An 18,302-nucleotide genomic window follows, 5' to 3' on the forward strand; every position below is an offset into this window, starting at 1 on the left:
CTAAAATGAGCCCGAAGACTATTTCTAAATGGCAGATAATTCTGATCTGAGGAATGTCTCTTACATATAATTTAAAAGGGAAAGGAATTGTGCTGTTACTATTAATAATAGAATATTTTACTTAAAAATTCAGGAACTTACTGTTCCTCTAGTCAAGTTTTTCTCAGATTTAGTGAAGTTATCTGTGAAATGTGAAGCTAATTTAATGTTTCATATGGGACAGAAATTGTTTTCTTTTTCCCAAGACACCACAGTAAGAGGCAAGATGTGTAATAATTTTTATCAGGAATGTGTGAGTTTGTGATACAAACACTTGAGGCAGCTCTGGTTTTTATTATCTAACAGCTGGGCTGTCACAACTGAGCATTTCTGCCAGAGGAGCCTGTAACCACCCTATCATATACATTCCTACTTTGCTCTCTTATGAGCTGTACAGAGCTGTATCAAGCCAAAATTCACCTCCAACCCTAAAGTGGCAAGGGTTACCTATAGATAATCTATACCTGTATAGATTAACTGTGGAACTTCCCAGGAACAACACTGTGTAGCAAAATATAGAAAAAATTAAAACAAACAAAAATCTCTCCACTCATGATGTGTTTGCTGGTGTTGCCCTGTTCCCTACAAAGTCTGTTCTATTTTTTTAGCTAGAGTTTCAGTTTTCAAATGATGAGACTCATATAATTTCTACTTACATCCTACTACTGCCTTTCCAACATTTGTCAAGGAGACTTTCATAAATTTTTTTTTGAGTAAGAATTATCCTGTTCCTAATTTTATCCTGCTTGAATATACCTTTTTGTCCTCCTTTAAACATTTTAATATATCCTTTCTGTATATATTTTCTTTATCTTTTATCTTTTCAATTATTATAGTTTTTAACTTTTGTGTGAGCAGGGTGGTCATTCTTAGCTCTTAATCACTCTCAATATTATTTTTCCCTAACATTAGTTTCACCTTTCTCAATATAAATTCACCAGGAACTTTATCGATCTGATGACATCCTGGCAGGAAAAAATGGGATCAGCCTGACCCTCATGGAGTCTCTGGGTTGCTCAGATGTTTTTTGACAGAACTTGAATGAATGTCTTTCATATTTGGCTGTCCATTACCACCTCATAGTAGAATTCTGTAGACACCTAGTCCATTTTCTGGGTTCCTGGTGGGTTTGGTCCAAGAGGAAGGTGCAGAGGTAGAACACTTGACACATGTCCAACTTGCCCCAAAGGTAGGAAGCTGGAGTCACAGGGAATAGGAATGTTGTTTGATTTGGGGTTTTTTTCATGTGGAGCAGAGCAGTCTAACTGGTGGCCTAAGAATAGTTCAGGATCATGGAGTACTCCTGGCCAGCCCACCACCTGCTTCCCTCATAGCTCATAGCCCTGTCTGGGCTGCAACAGTCAGGCTAGACCAGGCACAGGTATAGCTGGGGGTGGATACAAGCTGGGATGGTGATGGCTGCAGGTGAGTGAGAGCTGTGAGGGGCATCCAGCCCTCTCTGCTGGACCATGTACAGAAGGAGGACTGATATTCAGAAATACTCAATAGATGGCAGGGAAAGGTACATCCTGCCTAAGCAAGGGAATCTGAAATAATATCAAATACCTTAGAAAGCCTAGAAACTGAAGAGAAGTGGGTCAGATCATGTGGTTGGATTTTATGGCTAATGTGTATCCAGAGGGCAGAGCTAGGTATGAATGACATTTACAAAATGTTCTTTTCCTTTCTTTTTGACTTCTGAGAAATGTCTGTTGAAGAGTTGGATTTAGTTGTACACTAGAAGAGAATGTTGAAAGACTTCAGTAAAATATCTCAAACAAAAAAGGCTGTCTGAAAATTCAATGGAATACACTGAACATTCTGAAAGATGTAAGAACCAGACAAATTCACTCTTGATGGGAAGCTATCCACAAAAAAATAAGATAGACTTGGATGAAACACAGGGGCTAGGATTCCCTTCATAATAACTCTTCAAAACCCCATTGCCTGAAGTGTTCACAAGTAAAGGGAAAAGGTGGAAAAGATCTCCTTGAAACATATTAGGTGAAAGGGATAAAAGGCGAGTCAAACTGAAGAAGAAAAAACCTACAGAGCTCAAACCAAAGCAGTAGAAACAGTTACTGGAGTAACTGTATGAGACTTTCAGACTAGATAATATCACTGAAAACAGAGAGCTCAGCTGTGGGACTGAGATGCAGGGAACATCTCAAGATTTAAAACTACATTTAATTTGTAGAAAGAATGAGCTTACAAAATGATCCACAGAAAAAAAAAAAAACAACAACAAATGGAGTGGCTGTGCCTCCAGTGGCAAATTTTAAACTATAGGAGAAATGATGAAGACCCTGTGTTACAAGAGAATAGACAACCAGTTGCTAAAGTCATGGGTAACAATAGGACACATCTATTAATAATACTAAGGTGTTTTGCCATCAGAGAAACCCTGCAGTGGCTCTGCAACAAAAGTGGGTATGAGCTAATGCTTGTAACATCCCTATGATGAAGGGTGCTCTTATTTGTCACATACAGCAGATGAAGCAACCTACCTATGACCACATTTTTTTAGCTATGATTAGATCTCATGACCTTCTGCCTCCATGTCCTCTGCTCTAGGCCATAGTTCAGTACTAAATGAATCTGTGTATGAAATACTGAATTTACATCATAAATAAAACCAGAGTTGTTCCGGCTGGCTCACAGGGGCACAGCAAATCTAAAGAAAGTCTGGCAACAAACAAATCAAAAGGACTAGAAACTCAATATCTTAAGCACTTAGGGACTGAACAAGCACAGATACTTATACTTAGTAAGCAACTGTAGCTTGGTGACATTTTTTCCAGGATGGACCTAGAACACAAAAGCACCAAAATATTTGTTCTGCAGAGCTGAACTGGACCATAAGCAAAACAGAAAACATGTATTTATGACAAAAAGTAGAAGTCTGAGTGGTGCAGAGATGGTTCATCTAATTTTCTCATTTGACAAGCTGAGCGTGACTTTACATTGAAAGAGAGAAATGTAAGTGTAGGGAAATGGATTGCTGCTCAGAGAAAGATATGGAGGGAGTGGCTGGGAACACACAGATCATGAGTGGGAACATAACTGTTCCGAGAATTAAAAACACCTAGAAATTCTATGTTCCCATTATTTCTGTTTCATTTATCTATGTGCTTATGTATACACGTACCCACCTATATATGTATACACATCTATGTGTTTATATTTCACATGAGAAACATCAAGGGCTAGGAATGAATTTTTTAGAAGTTTTATCATTATTTGTTTGCTAATGATGACATTGATGCAGAATACTTGGAGCCAAGAGGAAATGTAGAGCTCCCCTTAACTGGATGTGTTTTGATTAGGAGCATTATAGTCCAAGCCCCTCTCTAATGCTTAATTTTTAGACAGTTTTTCTTGCCAAGACCTTTGCTCACTAGTGCACAAATGATTCTTTTAACTTGTTTGGTGTCTTCTTTATATGAATCATTGGATGGTCCACAATCCATATAAATACATGCATTGATGTGTGTTCCGTGTAAGGATTACAGGGCAGAGGCCTTTGGAAAGTTTTTCCTCTGAAAGTTTTAAGTATCAAAATTTGGTTACAGGTTAGCAAGCAGCTGGCTATGAGGCAAAACAGAAAAGCCAAATTCTTAAAGCATAAAGTAGGGATGATCTCTTTAGCATTGATCTATCTATGGTCAGCAGAGCACCACAGGTGACAGGTAAAAACCCCATATGTGTATCTATGTCTTGCACTGAATCCTCTCCCATGCAGTTTTTCACAATGAATGGCCCAGGCAAAGCCAGAGACAAAGAGATGGGTAACTGTGTAGATAATAAATCATGCATTTCCTACATTGCCTACAGAAACACACGTCATTTCTACATACAGGAAACTGGCCTTAAAAAGTGTAAAAAGTGACTTGGAGAAGCTTAATAGGGTGTGGATATTCTCTGCCTCTCAAAAGAAAGTACAGTATCAAATAAAATTATCAGGTGGCAGGCTAGAAAAAAAACTAAAGAAGGCAGTGCATTTTTTGCACTTTGCCTGTAGAATTCATTGCCACAGGATATTGTGGACAGTGAGTGTGTGGTTGCGTTTAGAAAATACTAAGACAAATAAATGTTAAAAAAATATCAGCAGGGTAGGTTATACCAAAAATACCACTGTAGTTCAGGTAGTCCTTGAGCTTCAGACTTCTGAATGCTGACAGAATATGCCAGGAAAGTATTCTATATGCTTGTTCTGTTTTTATAGTCCTTCCTTCAAATCTGCTGTTTACCACAATTGGACAGGTTTCTGTGCCGGGTGGATCATAGCATGGTTGGCTTGATGCTGTCAAAGAAATCTTGCTTTTGATGCTTAATTTCTTATTTACTACTTGCAGTACTTATATAGACCATGATCTGTATTTTCCCAATAGAGCAAATCCTGTGGAAAGGGCAAATATCCCAGTTTAGTTAATATCAAGGCTCCTTTTAAATGTAATTATGTTAATGTTCAATTTACACAAATAATGATGTGTTAATATTTCTGAGACGTTATCTGAAAATTATATAAAATGCAAAGAGGAATTAAAAAGAATTTCAGTATAAGGCTTTTAAGGATCTAAATTTTTTCTTGACCAAGGATGGTAGTTCATTCACAACTCCTGTTAAAAGGGAAAGTACTTCAAGTACTAATATTCTGACCAAATGAGCCCTAATGATTCAAACACTTATACAACATGATCTTGTGACACTTCAGAGTAATCCCATTGAACCTAATGGATCTAGATAGATTTTGAAAAGTGGGATGTAAGTGTGTGTAGAGTTGACATCTAAGCAACTTTCAAAAGATCAGCATATACTGGTCTTAAAATTTTGACTCCTGTGTCCATTGTAATTGGTTTTTCAATGTTCTAAGTAAAGAATCATCCTAACACAGTCCTGTTTTTTGTAATAAAGTGGATTTTTTTGAAATATCTGAACTGTCAGTGGTGATGTGTAGGACTCCAGGTGCTCCCGCTCATGGTATTGTGGAAGGAGATGACTTTAAATACGGGGCCCGGGTTTACTTCAAGTGCAACGCAGGTTACAGCTTAAAAGGCAGCCGTGTTGCCTACTGTCAGCTTGATGGGATTTGGTCAACACGTCATCCTGAATGTGGTAAGGTCACTTTAAGTTTTAAATCTTATCAAATATTTTGGCCAGTGTATTCCCATGAAACTAGACTATCTAAATCTCACTTGAAATTTGGAAGGTCTGTGACATAACACATCCTTTTGTCTTCCTTGTCTTCCAGTAGGAATTCTTATTTTACTTTGCTGGAACCCCAGCCTGCAAGACTTTTTTATATAAAGGTCTGACTGAAACTTAAATTCACTGAAAATTAATAACCTCAAAGTCTTTAGGCATATATCCTTCTTACACACAGATTGAAAATGCCCAGGACCAAAGTCAAGTGAGGGACATAGTGCGACAATGAATAGTTACTCCCATTACTCTGTATGTCTGACACCTTCTCTGCAGAAGTCTGGTGCACTCTGTGGAGGTGAATAGGGGCTTACTGTGTGAACACTAGACTCTTATTTCAACAGAATTCCCATCCTAGACAAAAATTGATTAAAAAGAAACTTCCATTCATTCTGACTGTGCAGGATGGCATGCCTACCATTCACATTGGTTCAGCTGTAAAATTCCTTCTTGTCATCCAAAGAGACTTTAAATTTTCTTTAGTTGATTTGCACTGCACAATTTACTTTCCATATTCCAGAATAATTTGTGTCAAACGATAAAGTGTTTTTACAACTGTGTTATGTCAAACAATGTACATTTTGGGGGGAGTGTTGTAACACAGCTGTATATAAATTCATTTGAAAGAGCAAGCAATAGGTATTCTTCTATCTAGAGAGAAGTCTCCAACTGCAGTAAATGTAATGTCAGGATCATGCCAAGTCCCTGCTGCATCATGGCCCTGCCTAAAGATCTATAGAAAGAGCTGTCTCTAGACTTGGCAGTCACTGAAGTGCTAGGTCTCTCCTTCCCAGATGTTTTCTCTTTGTTTTTAATAAATCAAAAAGGTCATAACCCTGAGCCTAAGGAAAAAGACAATTACTGTCAAAGTACTGAAATAAGAGAAGGCCTTAAGTGACTTACGTGGTCAAGCTTTTGGTACATTTGGAAACACGCACTCTGCTGATCAGATGATGCCTCCAGGCCAGCCATCAGTGCAGAAGGCAACTTGCAAATAAAGCATTATTCTGTGGGGGATTCTCTGTAGTCTTTAGCTGCTATCAAGTTATCAGTCACTTATGGCTCAAAAGTGAGAGAGCCTGTCTGGTACAAAGAAGGAAAATGAAGCCAAATAAAAAGGAGACAGGGCTCTCTGTTCTTCCCTTTCTCCTGGGAAAAAGGAAGTTCAGACCTCCTTGTTTACCGGATACGACCTGTGGAAAAGTATTTAAGTACATGTATAGCCTTCAGCATATGCTAAAATCCAATGCTTGCAAAGAAAACACTGCAATATAGACTTAGCTTGAATGATAAACTCACTGTTAAAAGCACATGCTCTTTGAAGTGGCATTGTTATGGCTGGCTGTGTGTTTACACACTTTGCTGAGCTGGGCTTTGTCTGGTGGCACAAGGTAGGACTTTGTGATGTGACAGGGCCATACCTTTGCACTGTAACTGCGCTGATTTCACAGCGATTTAAATAAATGTTATATGTTGGTGCTTTTGTGAACTGAGGCTCAGCAGGCAGCCGAGTCTGAAGCAATGATATGAAGAGGTAATTTTGGGGCAATTGATATGTCCCAGTCCTCTGGGCCCTCTGTGAGCAGCACCAACACCAGCTGTCTAAACTAGATGTTCACTGGTTATCATGCACTGAGATGCCAGGAAGAGAAATTAAACAGAGTTGCATGTTACTGTTGTCCTGACAAGAAAACTGAGGTAAAATCCAAAGAGAAAAAAAGTACCTTGTCAGCTGCTAAATAGAAAGAGCAGAGGAGTTAAAAATAAAGGAAAAATCATCTTCTAGCATCACATAGTGAATACTGTCCTCTAGATTTAGGCCAAAAATCTAAGTTTATTGAGAAAAAAAAAAAAACAGAACAAAAAAAACCCAACAAAAATTAAAAAGAAGTGGAAAATACTGGGAAGGGGGAACTAAAAGAGGTTTTATAGGCAGAATATAGCATGAGTAAGCTTTTCATATTAAATTTTTATTGTCAGTAAATACACACATATGTTCTCTTTCAATTCCTGTATTTCCCTGGATTATTGAGATATCTCTCTCAGTGCTAAGAAAATAAAATGCAACCAAACATAAAAGCAAAATTAAGTAGTCTAGTTTTATTATCCAAGTGCAGTGAAGTATTGAAAATACAGAAAAGGGAAAAGAATGCCAAGGGCCTGTTTCCTGCAAATATTTTAAGTGCAGCCTTTTATGCTGTTGAAGAAGCCTTGTTAATATTAATGGCATGTTAACATCATCTAAAGTCAAGGTTCTTTTTCAGGATTGTCAGCTATTTCTTAAGGTTTTAACAATTTGAGAATTTTTAGCAATTTAAGAATCTTATGCTTTCAGTGAGACTAAAGTATGTGTTATAAACAGACATCTCTATATTATAATTTCTTCTTTAATATTTGACATTTTCAAAGACAGGAATCCCAGATGGGTCTTGAAAAGGCATCTTTAATAAAGTGTAGATTGTTTAGTAACATCTGAATGAAATGCCAAGCAATTTGATGGGTGAAATTAATGTAGTGAACCTGATAAAATGATTACTATCTTTTTCCCCTATCATTAGTTCTAGAAGAAAAAAACTGCTCAGATCCTGGTGGCCCACTCAATGGCTACAGAAGAGTAGTAGAAGACACTGGGCTCTTGAATGGACGCTATGCAAAAATTGGCACAGTCATTGCTTTCTTTTGTAACAACTCCTATGTTCTTAGTGGCAATGAACAGAGGACCTGCCAAGACGATGGAGAATGGTCAGGGAAGCAACCAATCTGCATAAAAGGTAGTTTACAAACTTTTTTACCACAACTCACACAAGCTGCTATGGTTTTACTGGATTGTGTTTAATATCATTTGCACTTGACAAACAATCATTTTTGCTAAGAATAAGCTGTCTGGCTGATACCTGATACTGAGCTTGGTAGTTTGCCAGCTCTACTGGCTGCTATACTCAGACAGAGAAGATGCCAATGATTCCAGAAGATTCCATCTTTAAACAGGGAAAGGAATGTTCCCTAAGACTCTTATTGTCCTCATTCTAGGATTGAACCTGCATGATATCAAAATCAAAGAAGATCAGGTGGGAGTTGAAATAGAATGAAATCATTGTTTCATGAGACCATTAACAATCAGTTGCTGTCATAGGGAATAGCTGTCCTCTCACAATCCTTTTAAAACACTGGGACCAGTCATGAGTGCAAAAGGCAGGGCCTATACATTACAGCCTTAAAGACATGATTAAATTATCTGTATTCATCAAAACACTGAATCACACCTTTAAATTGTTTGCTGAAAAGGGAATTATGCTCTTGACCTGGAGCTATTCTACTAAGTGTGTATGAACCCCTGAGTTAGTGAATGAATGAATGAATGAATGAATGAATGAATGAATGAATGAATTTGGGCTGGGGAACTGCTAAATTCATTTTATGAAAGCAATTTCTTGACATATGGATTTTTGTTTAAACTGAAATGGTGCTAATATAAGGAAATATGTGTCCCCTAGGGAATTTGCTTTATTCTGTTGTTTTAGATGAAAATAATCTCTCCCTGCAGCATATAATCATCTGTGGAAAGCATCTTTATTGATGCTTACTGTGATACTGACATAATGGTTAACATATAAATCAATCACAAAGAACTAGATATTGTTAGATTACACAGAGCACAAGTGCTCAGGCATACAGATAAAATCCATCCTGGAAGGTTCCTTTCCTTCCACTCAGGGCAGCAGGAAAGAGATCCTGGCAGAGTTATTTGAACTGATAAACCTGAATATTTTATCTTATTCTTAAAGAAAGTAAACGGAATATGCAAAACTAGAAATCGTAGATCTCCTTTCTGTTATTTTATGCATATTCAAGTAACTTCGAGGGGCTCCTTTGAATCAGAGCCTCCAATTCCTTCTATGAGTACACAATCAGATTCTTAGAAGGCCATAACATCCTGCAGCCTTTCTCAGTATGCCTACTCACTGGGATTAGCTGTGTGGGGCTACACAGATGGAAATTAGGTATTTTAATATATAATTCCATTACTGGAAAAGTTTGCTCTGATACAAAACCATCAGCCATAGTGGTGCAAGTCTGGCATTCAGACACACTGAATGGTGTAAAAATCTTCCTCTTCCACTGTCTGGAAGTCCCAGTACAGAGGATGTTCAGTAGCTTACACTGTTGTAAATGGGATAGACCTTGTGAACTGTGGAGAAATATTTTTCCAAGGCTTTAGGTTTTAGATCTATCTTTATTTTAATGCACATAACTTAACTGCCTCTTTTCTTAATCCAGTCCACTATAGTTAGCGAGAGGAAAGGTTGGAAATGTGTATGAACCATAGCACTTGAGCTGTGAATGTGAAAAAGTACTGTGCAACATTATATTTTTTCTAGCCTGCAGAGAGCCAAAGATCTCTGACCTGGTGAGACAGAAAGTGCTTCCAATGCAGGTTCAGTCAAGGTGAGAATGCAATATCTCAACTACAGTTTAAAGAAAAAATGTGATTGCTTTCCCCCTCCTCTCCTTTTCACTCCATGTGTTTAGCCTGCCTGAGCAGCGATTCCTACAAAACCACTGATAACTGAGCAATGCTGGGAGGGGAGGTCTGATTAAGCACAGGTTGCCAGCTACTGGAGGCAGCCAGGAAGAAATGCACAGATAGAGATGGGCAAACTACAGGATGATGCTGGAATTCTGCTCGCAAGCTTGTGATGGACTATGAGAACAGTCTAAGAACAGTTCCTTGGGGCTAGTGATGTGTGTTAAAATATGAACATGTGCCATCTTAGTGCACAGGGAGAGCACAAGGAGAGAAGAGAGTATAGCAGTGCAATCTGCTCCCAGTAAGTTTCACCATCCAAAGCAATATAGCACGATTTATATAGGCTGGGCATGAGGGAGAGGAGGAAGTAGAGTAGGAGGAGAGGAAGGAATGAAAGATTAGACCCTTCCTGGGCTTACCCTTCTGATGATTTCTTGAAATAAACCCAGTCTGAATTAGTTATATTGCAATGTTCAGGTTCATTTTCGTCCAAGTAGTAATTTCTCATTTCAGGGTTATTTTTGAAGTACATGACTCATTTAATTTTAGTTGCAGTGCAAGAACTGTCCTCATCTTTGGTCTTAAGAACAGTCATATCAGGTCAGAATAAAGGTCCAGCTCAAGCCATAGCCTGTCTCTGGCAATAGCCAGTAGCAGGTGCCTAGAGAAGATTTGAGGAACAAGGCAAGCATATACTTCCCAATCGCTCTGCCACTCTCCAGGTCTGTGATGTATGATTGTAGAGATGGCCCTGAGAAGCCGACATAAGGCTTTAGTAGCCATTAGCAGATTTTTCTCCCTTAAATTTCTTTCTTAACTTTTGGATACAGGTCTTGTTAGGCTAAATGTTTCAGATATGAATACCAGCTGTATTGAGAGCATATACATGCCTCCCATCCATAAGATGCCATGAGATATTGGCATCTCATGGTTTTTTGACTGTTTTTAATCCCTTGAAGTAGAATCTCCATTTGATAGGTCAAGAGTGAGGCAAAATCTGGATTATGCAATATTGCAAGTCACCTGTGAGTTTGGAATGGGACCCTGGCAGACTAAGTATGACCACAGCAGCTCTCATCCTTCTTCCAAAATCCAAGAGACTTGCCATTGCTCTTGTTCTTAGTAATTTTACTTTCCTATTATGTATCGCCTCACAGACTGGATATGATGGAGGTGCCTGTGTCTTGCTGTGATAAAAAATGAAATCATCATGAGAAAAAAAATAATGTCTTTTCTGGATGTAGGCAATACCAGAAATCTCAAGGGAAACTAATTTCCTGCTGCATTTTTCAGACATGAAAAGGGTTTTTTTGTAGATGTGAGCTTTTAAGCATTAGAGCAAGGGACTCATTCTAAATTATAAAAATTGAAGTATGACTGGAGTCAAGCTTATGGTCCATATCTAAGCTGGTGCATATATTTACTTCTTAATTGTGCGCCCTGTTTCAGCTAATCAGTACAATTTCTAAGTGGAAGCTTAGCGATTATGAAATTATAAAATCTCTGTGGTGAGACAATTATCTCTGTTAATTGCTAACTCAAGCAACTTTAGCAACATCATTAATCTGAATCAATTCCTAATACTGTCTATTAAAATACTCACTAGAGAAAAGATGTGCCTAGCTCCCCTCTACTGAGAATTAATTACAACAATGCCAAATTCAGGTGTAATTTCTTTATTTAAAAAATGGCATCTCAGTCCTTTTGTGAGTGGAAAAACTTCCACATTCAGAGGCAACCGATTGCAATTCAGAAACTGTAAAATGAAAAAAGAGACACAAATAGGATATGTACAAACATATGTGTAATTATATATGTGTGCATACATATGTAAATAAAATAGCTGGGATGTAGATGGGAGTATTGCTAAACTATGCTGGAATGATAATTTTTCCTTATTCTTTCACAAGAAACGTCATATGATTTTAAATGATACTTAACACAACTGGTGATACAGTTATGGTAATGATTCCTTTTATAATATTATAATGATTGTGTTCTTTGTGCCTTGAAACAGAGAAACACCTTTGCATCAACTTTACTCTTCTGCATTCAGCAAGCAAAAGCTTCAAATCTATCCAACCAAGAAGCCAGCACTGCCATTTGGAGAACTGCCCCCAGGGTACCAGCACTTGCACACTCAGCTCCAGTATGAGTGCGTTTCTCCTTTCTACCGCCGCCTGGGCAGCAGCAGGAGGACTTGCCTGAAGACAGGAAAATGGAGTGGGAGAGCCCCTGTGTGTATTCCAAGTGAGTCTCCAAGGGAAAGAAATGTGCACATCTCTTGGGTGAATGAGGGAAAAGGATGTGTGTTCATCTTAGATATTTAAAGAGTCACAGCAGTGTAGGCTGCCTATACTTCCAGCTGGGAGAAAGGAGCGATAAAGCTTGAAGGATATATGTGTCTTTTTATCCACCAGTAGAACTTGAGCAGTTGATGGTAAAGTGATCAGGCTTTCAGCACTGCAATTTGCCATTAATTTTTCTACTCTTTTATTGAGCAAAAGGTGTAGTGAGTCTTGCTCCTGATTTGAAATAGCTTTCCTACTACCACTTCATGCTTTTCTGTATTATTTACTACAAATGGGATTTTTCTTTTATTTGTATACTTTGGCACACAGCTGACAAAACCATCAAAGTTTAAGCAATAGAAGGGAGAGACTGCAATTTTAAAGAGGCTCTTCCTTTAATAAACCCTGCTAAGGAAGGGTTCATATTGCAAACTGTAAGTCTACATAAAATCTTATGCAGAGCTAGTGCACAAAGCAAGTTAGGGTAAGAATGTCAAAAGATTTGGGGAACGCCACTACTGACATCAAGCAAACTGTGAAAAGTAGATCTTAACAATAGACAATTTTTTATTGTTCTTGTTTGTGGTTTTACTTTGAGATCATATAATATATTTTGAAAAGTATCATGTTCAATCTCTCTCACTATGGACAGGCACACACTCTATCCCAGAAAAAGCTTCCTAAGGGAGACTAAAAAATGCAACCATGCAAGATAACTCTTTCAACTGAAGTAAACCTTTCATAATATAAGGGATTTTACCCCAGGTTCAAGCCTGGATAACATATTCCTACAACAAGGCAGAGCTTTTTATTTTCCCCAGGATGACTGTTGATTTAGATGCATTTGCTTCAACATTCTTGTTGCAAGACAAGTCTGTTCTTATAGGCATGAATTGGCCTGTGCAAAGATTCATGCCAGGGGAGGCCTCACAATTACACTGTGACTGCCTAGGATGAATTTTAGTGCACTGATGGCTTTATGGCATTTTATGATAGACAAGAATCAGGGGTGTTCTTTCCATTTCTTTGTGCGGTCATCTCATTATAGTGCAGCTCAATAAGGTTGTTGTGAAAATTCACCCAGTCAAGTGCTAAACCCACATTCCTACTTTACCCAGGAATTCAGATAATAATGGAAAACTTGACTATTTTTTTAAAGTTATATAAAATACTCCTATAATTTTGCAAGTCAGAGACAGAGGCTAATTAGACAACTGTCCTTCATACTCATCATTGCAGTTTAGTTTCTTTTGGCACATCCTAAGAAGGAATCAAGAATAATACTCAGATTCTTTCAGGGAGAAGGTGTTACCTACTTTTTGCTTCATGTTTCCTCAGTCTGTGGAAAAGCAGAGAACATCACCCTTCAGAAGGCAGTGACCTCTATGAGGTGGCCATGGCAAGCAGCCATCTATCGCACAGCCAGTGGGGTGAAGGAGCACAGCCTTCGGAAAGGGGCCTGGATCCTTATCTGCAGCGGGGCCCTGGTGAACGAGCGCACCGTGGTGGTGGCAGCTCACTGTGTCACTGACCTGGGCAAGACTACTGTTCTCAAGACAGCAGAGCTCAAGGTGGTTCTGGGCAAATTCTACAGAGATGATGACAGGGACGAAAAGACTATCCAGAACCTGCGGGTGAGTAAGTCCAACAGGAGTGAAAAATGATGAGCACAGGTAGAGGCTGATCACATCTGTCTTGTATGGGGAGAAAAAGTTCAGCCTTTGGGCAATACACTCTTCTATCTGCTGTTTTTTGAAATGCATGTGTAGATACTTCAGTGCCATGGCACAAGAAGGGCACATGCTGCAGTTCATTGAATTCCTCGAAGCTGTCCAACTAATATATTCACCCCTAACACAAAACATTAAGAAAATAGCTCAGGTTCTGTGGGCCATAATGTCTTGAGTGATATTGCCAGAAAAAAGTAGAAGAGATGCCAGCTACTGTCAAAATTGATTAGCATAATTTATGAGGGAAACACTTGTGCTCTAAATCCTGGTGATGCCATGAGCACATTTCACTTCTCAGCCCCAAGGCCGTACAGCTCTAAACTGAAAAGAAGTTTATGTCTGACTCCAGCTCCAAAAATAGCACCTTGGGCTCATCAGAGTGATTTGCTTTTTTCAAGTAGAACTAGAAAGACTGAAGTCAAACTGAGGAGAAATACAGCAAATTTGGGTATGCACGTCACTTTTTGGGGGGAACTGTGGGGCCTCTGAGTTAATTAATGGATTTTATCCAAAATATCATAAATAACTTGGTTCTTTCCCTCCTGACCCCTTTTTAATTTCTTTCTCTAATCCCATCTTTTTCATAATTTTCCTGTAATAAAATATATTACTTTTTTTTACAGTATTTCCTTATAGGAATCCTATCTGTTCTTGTAGCATTTCATTAAGGAGACAAGTAGTAAGGTTTGGCCCCAATACTATGTAATGCATTGCTAGTACTCTTTTTTGGTGGGAAGTCAGTTGCAGTTCAATAAGAAGGTAACATTTTAGTTCAAAGCCCTACTCCCATCCAAATTCCACAGGCTGAAGGTATCATGGCAGGTAAAACCTTTTCAGTACACAGTAGAAAAACCTGAACTGCATATTAACTCCCCATTTTGCTAAAAAATGTCCTTGACTGCTTTTGAGTAAGAAGTGTTTCATGCAATAAAAACTGTCCTGAAATCCAAGAGAAAAAAAATGTCAGAAGATTCTTGATCCGTGCACGTTTCTCATTTCAGTGAAAGAACACCATAGGTGGGGATAGAGGAGAAGTACGCAAAATAAACTTACTTGTATTTTAGTAGTATGGAAAGAGGGCTGATGACTTGCCGTTGCTGTTAACCCTGCAATTCTTCCTACTCTGTTTCCTCTCCAGATTTCTGCCATCATAGTGCATCCCAATTATGACCCCATATTACTTGATTCTGATATAGCTGTCATAAAACTCTTGGACAAAGCCAGGATCAGCAGTCGTGTTCAACCCATTTGCTTGTCATCTTCTCATGACTTGACTTCATCTACAGAGGATTTAAAGATAATGGTTACTGGCTGGAAGGTATTGGCTGACATTAAAGATCCCGGATACAAGAATGACACAATCCGCATGGGAGTTGTTCAGATGGTGGATTCACTGTTGTGTGAGCAACAGTATGAGGATAATGGGATACAAGTCAGCATCACTGACAGTATGTTCTGTGCCAAACAAGACCACACAGCCTTTTCTAATATCTGCCCTGCTGAGACTGGTGGGATTGCAGCCATAACTTTGCCAGGAAAAGCATCTCCTGAGCTAAGGTGGCACCTGATGGGATTAGTGAGCTGGGGTTATGATAAAACTTGCAGCCTAGAACTCTACAGTGGCTACACCAAAGCTCTTCCCTTCAAAGACTGGATTGAGAAGAACATGAAATAAAAATCTGAGTCTGAAAATGTCATTTTTTAATATAATATCTCTCTCAGTCTCTGCTACTTAGGTTTCTCATCCCAGTGATGAGACATATCTGGGATAAGGTTAAGGCAGACAGCCTGGTAATGTGTCCTAGGATCAGATATTTCATCAGGCTACTTTTACTTAACCCATGACAGAGGGTCTTGGTGCATGAGAAGTTTTGCCATATTTTGTCTGTCTCCCCTGGTGGGAGGATGATGCTTTGCTCCTGAGTCTGACATGCAGAAACAGGACAGTAAATTCTGTCTGAAATTATCCTGTAGTGTGGAGTTCCCTGGAGAAATTGATGGTGAGCCTCTCCCAAAGATCTGTGTGACTGAGTGGATTAAGAGTCTGGAAAGAGTAGCCTGCATTCATCATGACGGATGAGCTTGTTACGGTATGTGCTGTCTGTATTGCCATAGTACAATGTAATCTTCTTCCCTCCCAAGTACTTTACACATTTAAATAAACCATGGTTTGTTTTTTTAACCAACATACTCATCATCTGACATTATTTAGGTCCATTGTTGCTTTATCTGTGTCACACTCTAGGAACTCTCTATTGCCCTTGTCTCTTTGCATATCACTCTCACTTGGGACTCTTCAGGAACACTAAAAGGCAGAATCAGCACAAAATTCAAGGACTATATAAAAAACAAGGTTTTTTTTCTTAATACACCCAGTGCTGCTATTGTACATGAACCACTACAATGAAATGTACAGAGGTGTTCTCTTTCACCTTGTATTCTAAAGAGATGAAAACACAAACCAGATTTTAAGTACACTTTTTCCAAGTGGGTTATTTCAAAGAATGACTAAAATCTCAGGAAAACTTTCAGTTTCCATTAGTTCCCATACATTTGTGGTAAAACTACTCCTCTGTAGCTCTTCAGGGTGAAGAATAATGTCCAGGTCTCACACTTAGCAGGTGCTTTTTTTGAACTGAGGCTGAACTGTTTGACATCAAAGGGTAATGTTGTCCAGGGAGACACCGGGGTGTCCTCATGGTCCTTAGTCACTGCTCTTTCACTAAACCATTCTCTCTTCTCTATTCAGTCATGGCTAAAAATTAGGGATTCATCCTATAAAAGTTGGGGAGGAGAGACAGTAATGACTGTCTTCCATCAAAAATGATTTCTTGATAAGTCATATATGACACCCTGGAATTTTTAGGACCTTCAAATTACTGCAGTGCCCAAACAAGCTTACAGCAGTAGTTAGATGTGAAGGCTGGGAATCTGATGAAAAGATTTAGTGCTCTTACAAAGAAGCACTCAGAACCTGCAGTTGTGTTTCTCCTATTGCATGGCTATGGGAACTCTAAGTTAGCAAGTCTGATTTCAGCTCTGATTCTCTGATGCTGTAAAATCTCATTAAGAGTTTCTACCCACTCTTGAATCTAAAAACTGCTGCTAAAAGGACTATTAGTATTGGACATCATTCCATGTAATTTATTTTTTATTTCCTTGGCAGAAATACTTATTGTGTTTTGCTTTTGCACTTTTCTTGTTTTCACTGGCGATAGGACCACATGATGTTGCTTAAATCAAAAAGTTTAAGGGCTACAATCAAAGTATATTGCTTCTCTTTATCTTTTTTGTCTGTCTTCTCCTGCCAGGAGATTATGCTTGGCCGAAAAACTGCATGGCAACAACAGCAACAAAAATCCTGAATTAAATGTGAAAAACATTATGTGTTTCATTCCTCTGCCGGCAGGAACACATGCCAATGAATGTGTGGTACTCCCCTGCTGACAGAATGGGTTAGAGGAAATTAGGTGTCAGTTTTGGAGAAGCACAAACTTGCAGAAAGTCAGCATGTGTTTCTTCCTAACACTAATGACAAAGAACGAAATGAGAAAGCCCTTTCATGATTACATTAAATGAGAGTTTCTACACTCTAAATAATTATTGTATTATTTAATGGTAAACAGAAATCATAAAGACCTGTGAGCTGGTTGTCTTCTCAGTTATGACACCATGACTGCATTGCTTTCCATAGCATTATTGCTCTCCACTGTTACAACCGAGAGAGACAAGGTCCTAAAAGCTTTTCTCCCTTTAGGATTTGCCCAGTCCAAACAGATCTGCAAAAGTCTGTTTTAATTCCAGCTTTAGACTTCACTCTTCTCCTTTTACTAAAGATCAACCATATTTTAGTATTTACTGATCCTCTAACTGCTCCTCAGTGTTGATTCCCATCCCCATTTGGCTTCAAATCACTCACAGACCTGGCAATGAATAGCTGAAAGTTTCTGGGCTTGGACAGCAACAATATAGCTGTTCACTGGCTGTATATCACACAAAAGTACATTCTTGAACAGAAACTTGTAGGAATTCATGGAATTAAAATCTCAGGAGGTTGCTATAGCTGTGTATGCACAGCACTATTCAACTCCTTCATTCTACAGTCATGACGCTCTTCAAAGAAAGCAGAAGCAAGAAAATAGCCAGACACCTCTCAACCCCAGGACTCAGATTTTAGCACATTCCTTTACAGAAGGAGGATGAGGTTGCAGCATTTACTTCTATTTCTGGACCTCAATCATGTTTGAATCCTTGATTCAAATCTGGCTATCTCTAAATGCCGACATAGTGTTTTATTTCTCAGGTTGTATGACGTACCTATTCACATGTATAAGTGAGCAGTCCTATCAATATATTCAAGCACCTGTACCACATCTAGTATTCCCAGGAATTAAAAGCCAGCTTGTCCATCCTTTCTGTCAGGCTTATCCACAGCAGTTTCATGTTCACAGATGGAGCAGAACTATGCAGGAGTTAGCATCTAATGCCAATAACAAGGAAAAAATAGGGATA

The 18,302-nt window shown here is 38.7% G+C and overlaps 1 protein-coding gene across 3 annotated transcripts in view; it reads left to right on the forward strand.

The window, feature by feature from the left end:
• PAMR1 (peptidase domain containing associated with muscle regeneration 1) overlaps nucleotides 1–15,976 on the forward strand; it is a 56,000-nt gene extending 40,024 nt beyond the window's left edge. The window contains exons 7-12 of one of the 3 annotated variants that reach the window (XM_048308273.1): nucleotides 4,954–5,154; nucleotides 7,800–8,012; nucleotides 9,621–9,687; nucleotides 11,787–12,019; nucleotides 13,399–13,694; nucleotides 14,929–15,976. In XM_048308273.1, coding sequence (XP_048164230.1) covers nucleotides 4,954–5,154; nucleotides 7,800–8,012; nucleotides 9,621–9,687; nucleotides 11,787–12,019; nucleotides 13,399–13,694; nucleotides 14,929–15,465 — 1,547 coding nt within the window. In that variant the 3' untranslated portion in view covers nucleotides 15,466–15,976. The remainder of the gene's footprint in view (nucleotides 1–4,953; nucleotides 5,155–7,799; nucleotides 8,013–9,620; nucleotides 9,688–11,786; nucleotides 12,020–13,398; nucleotides 13,695–14,928) is intronic. The other 2 variants (XM_048308274.1, XM_048308275.1) reach the window with 2 other exon arrangements.
• Nucleotides 15,977–18,302: the final 2,326 nt, after the last annotated feature.

Source organism: Corvus hawaiiensis, chromosome 6, assembly GCF_020740725.1.
Source record: "Corvus hawaiiensis isolate bCorHaw1 chromosome 6, bCorHaw1.pri.cur, whole genome shotgun sequence".
Taxonomy (NCBI): Eukaryota; Metazoa; Chordata; class Aves; order Passeriformes; family Corvidae; genus Corvus; species Corvus hawaiiensis.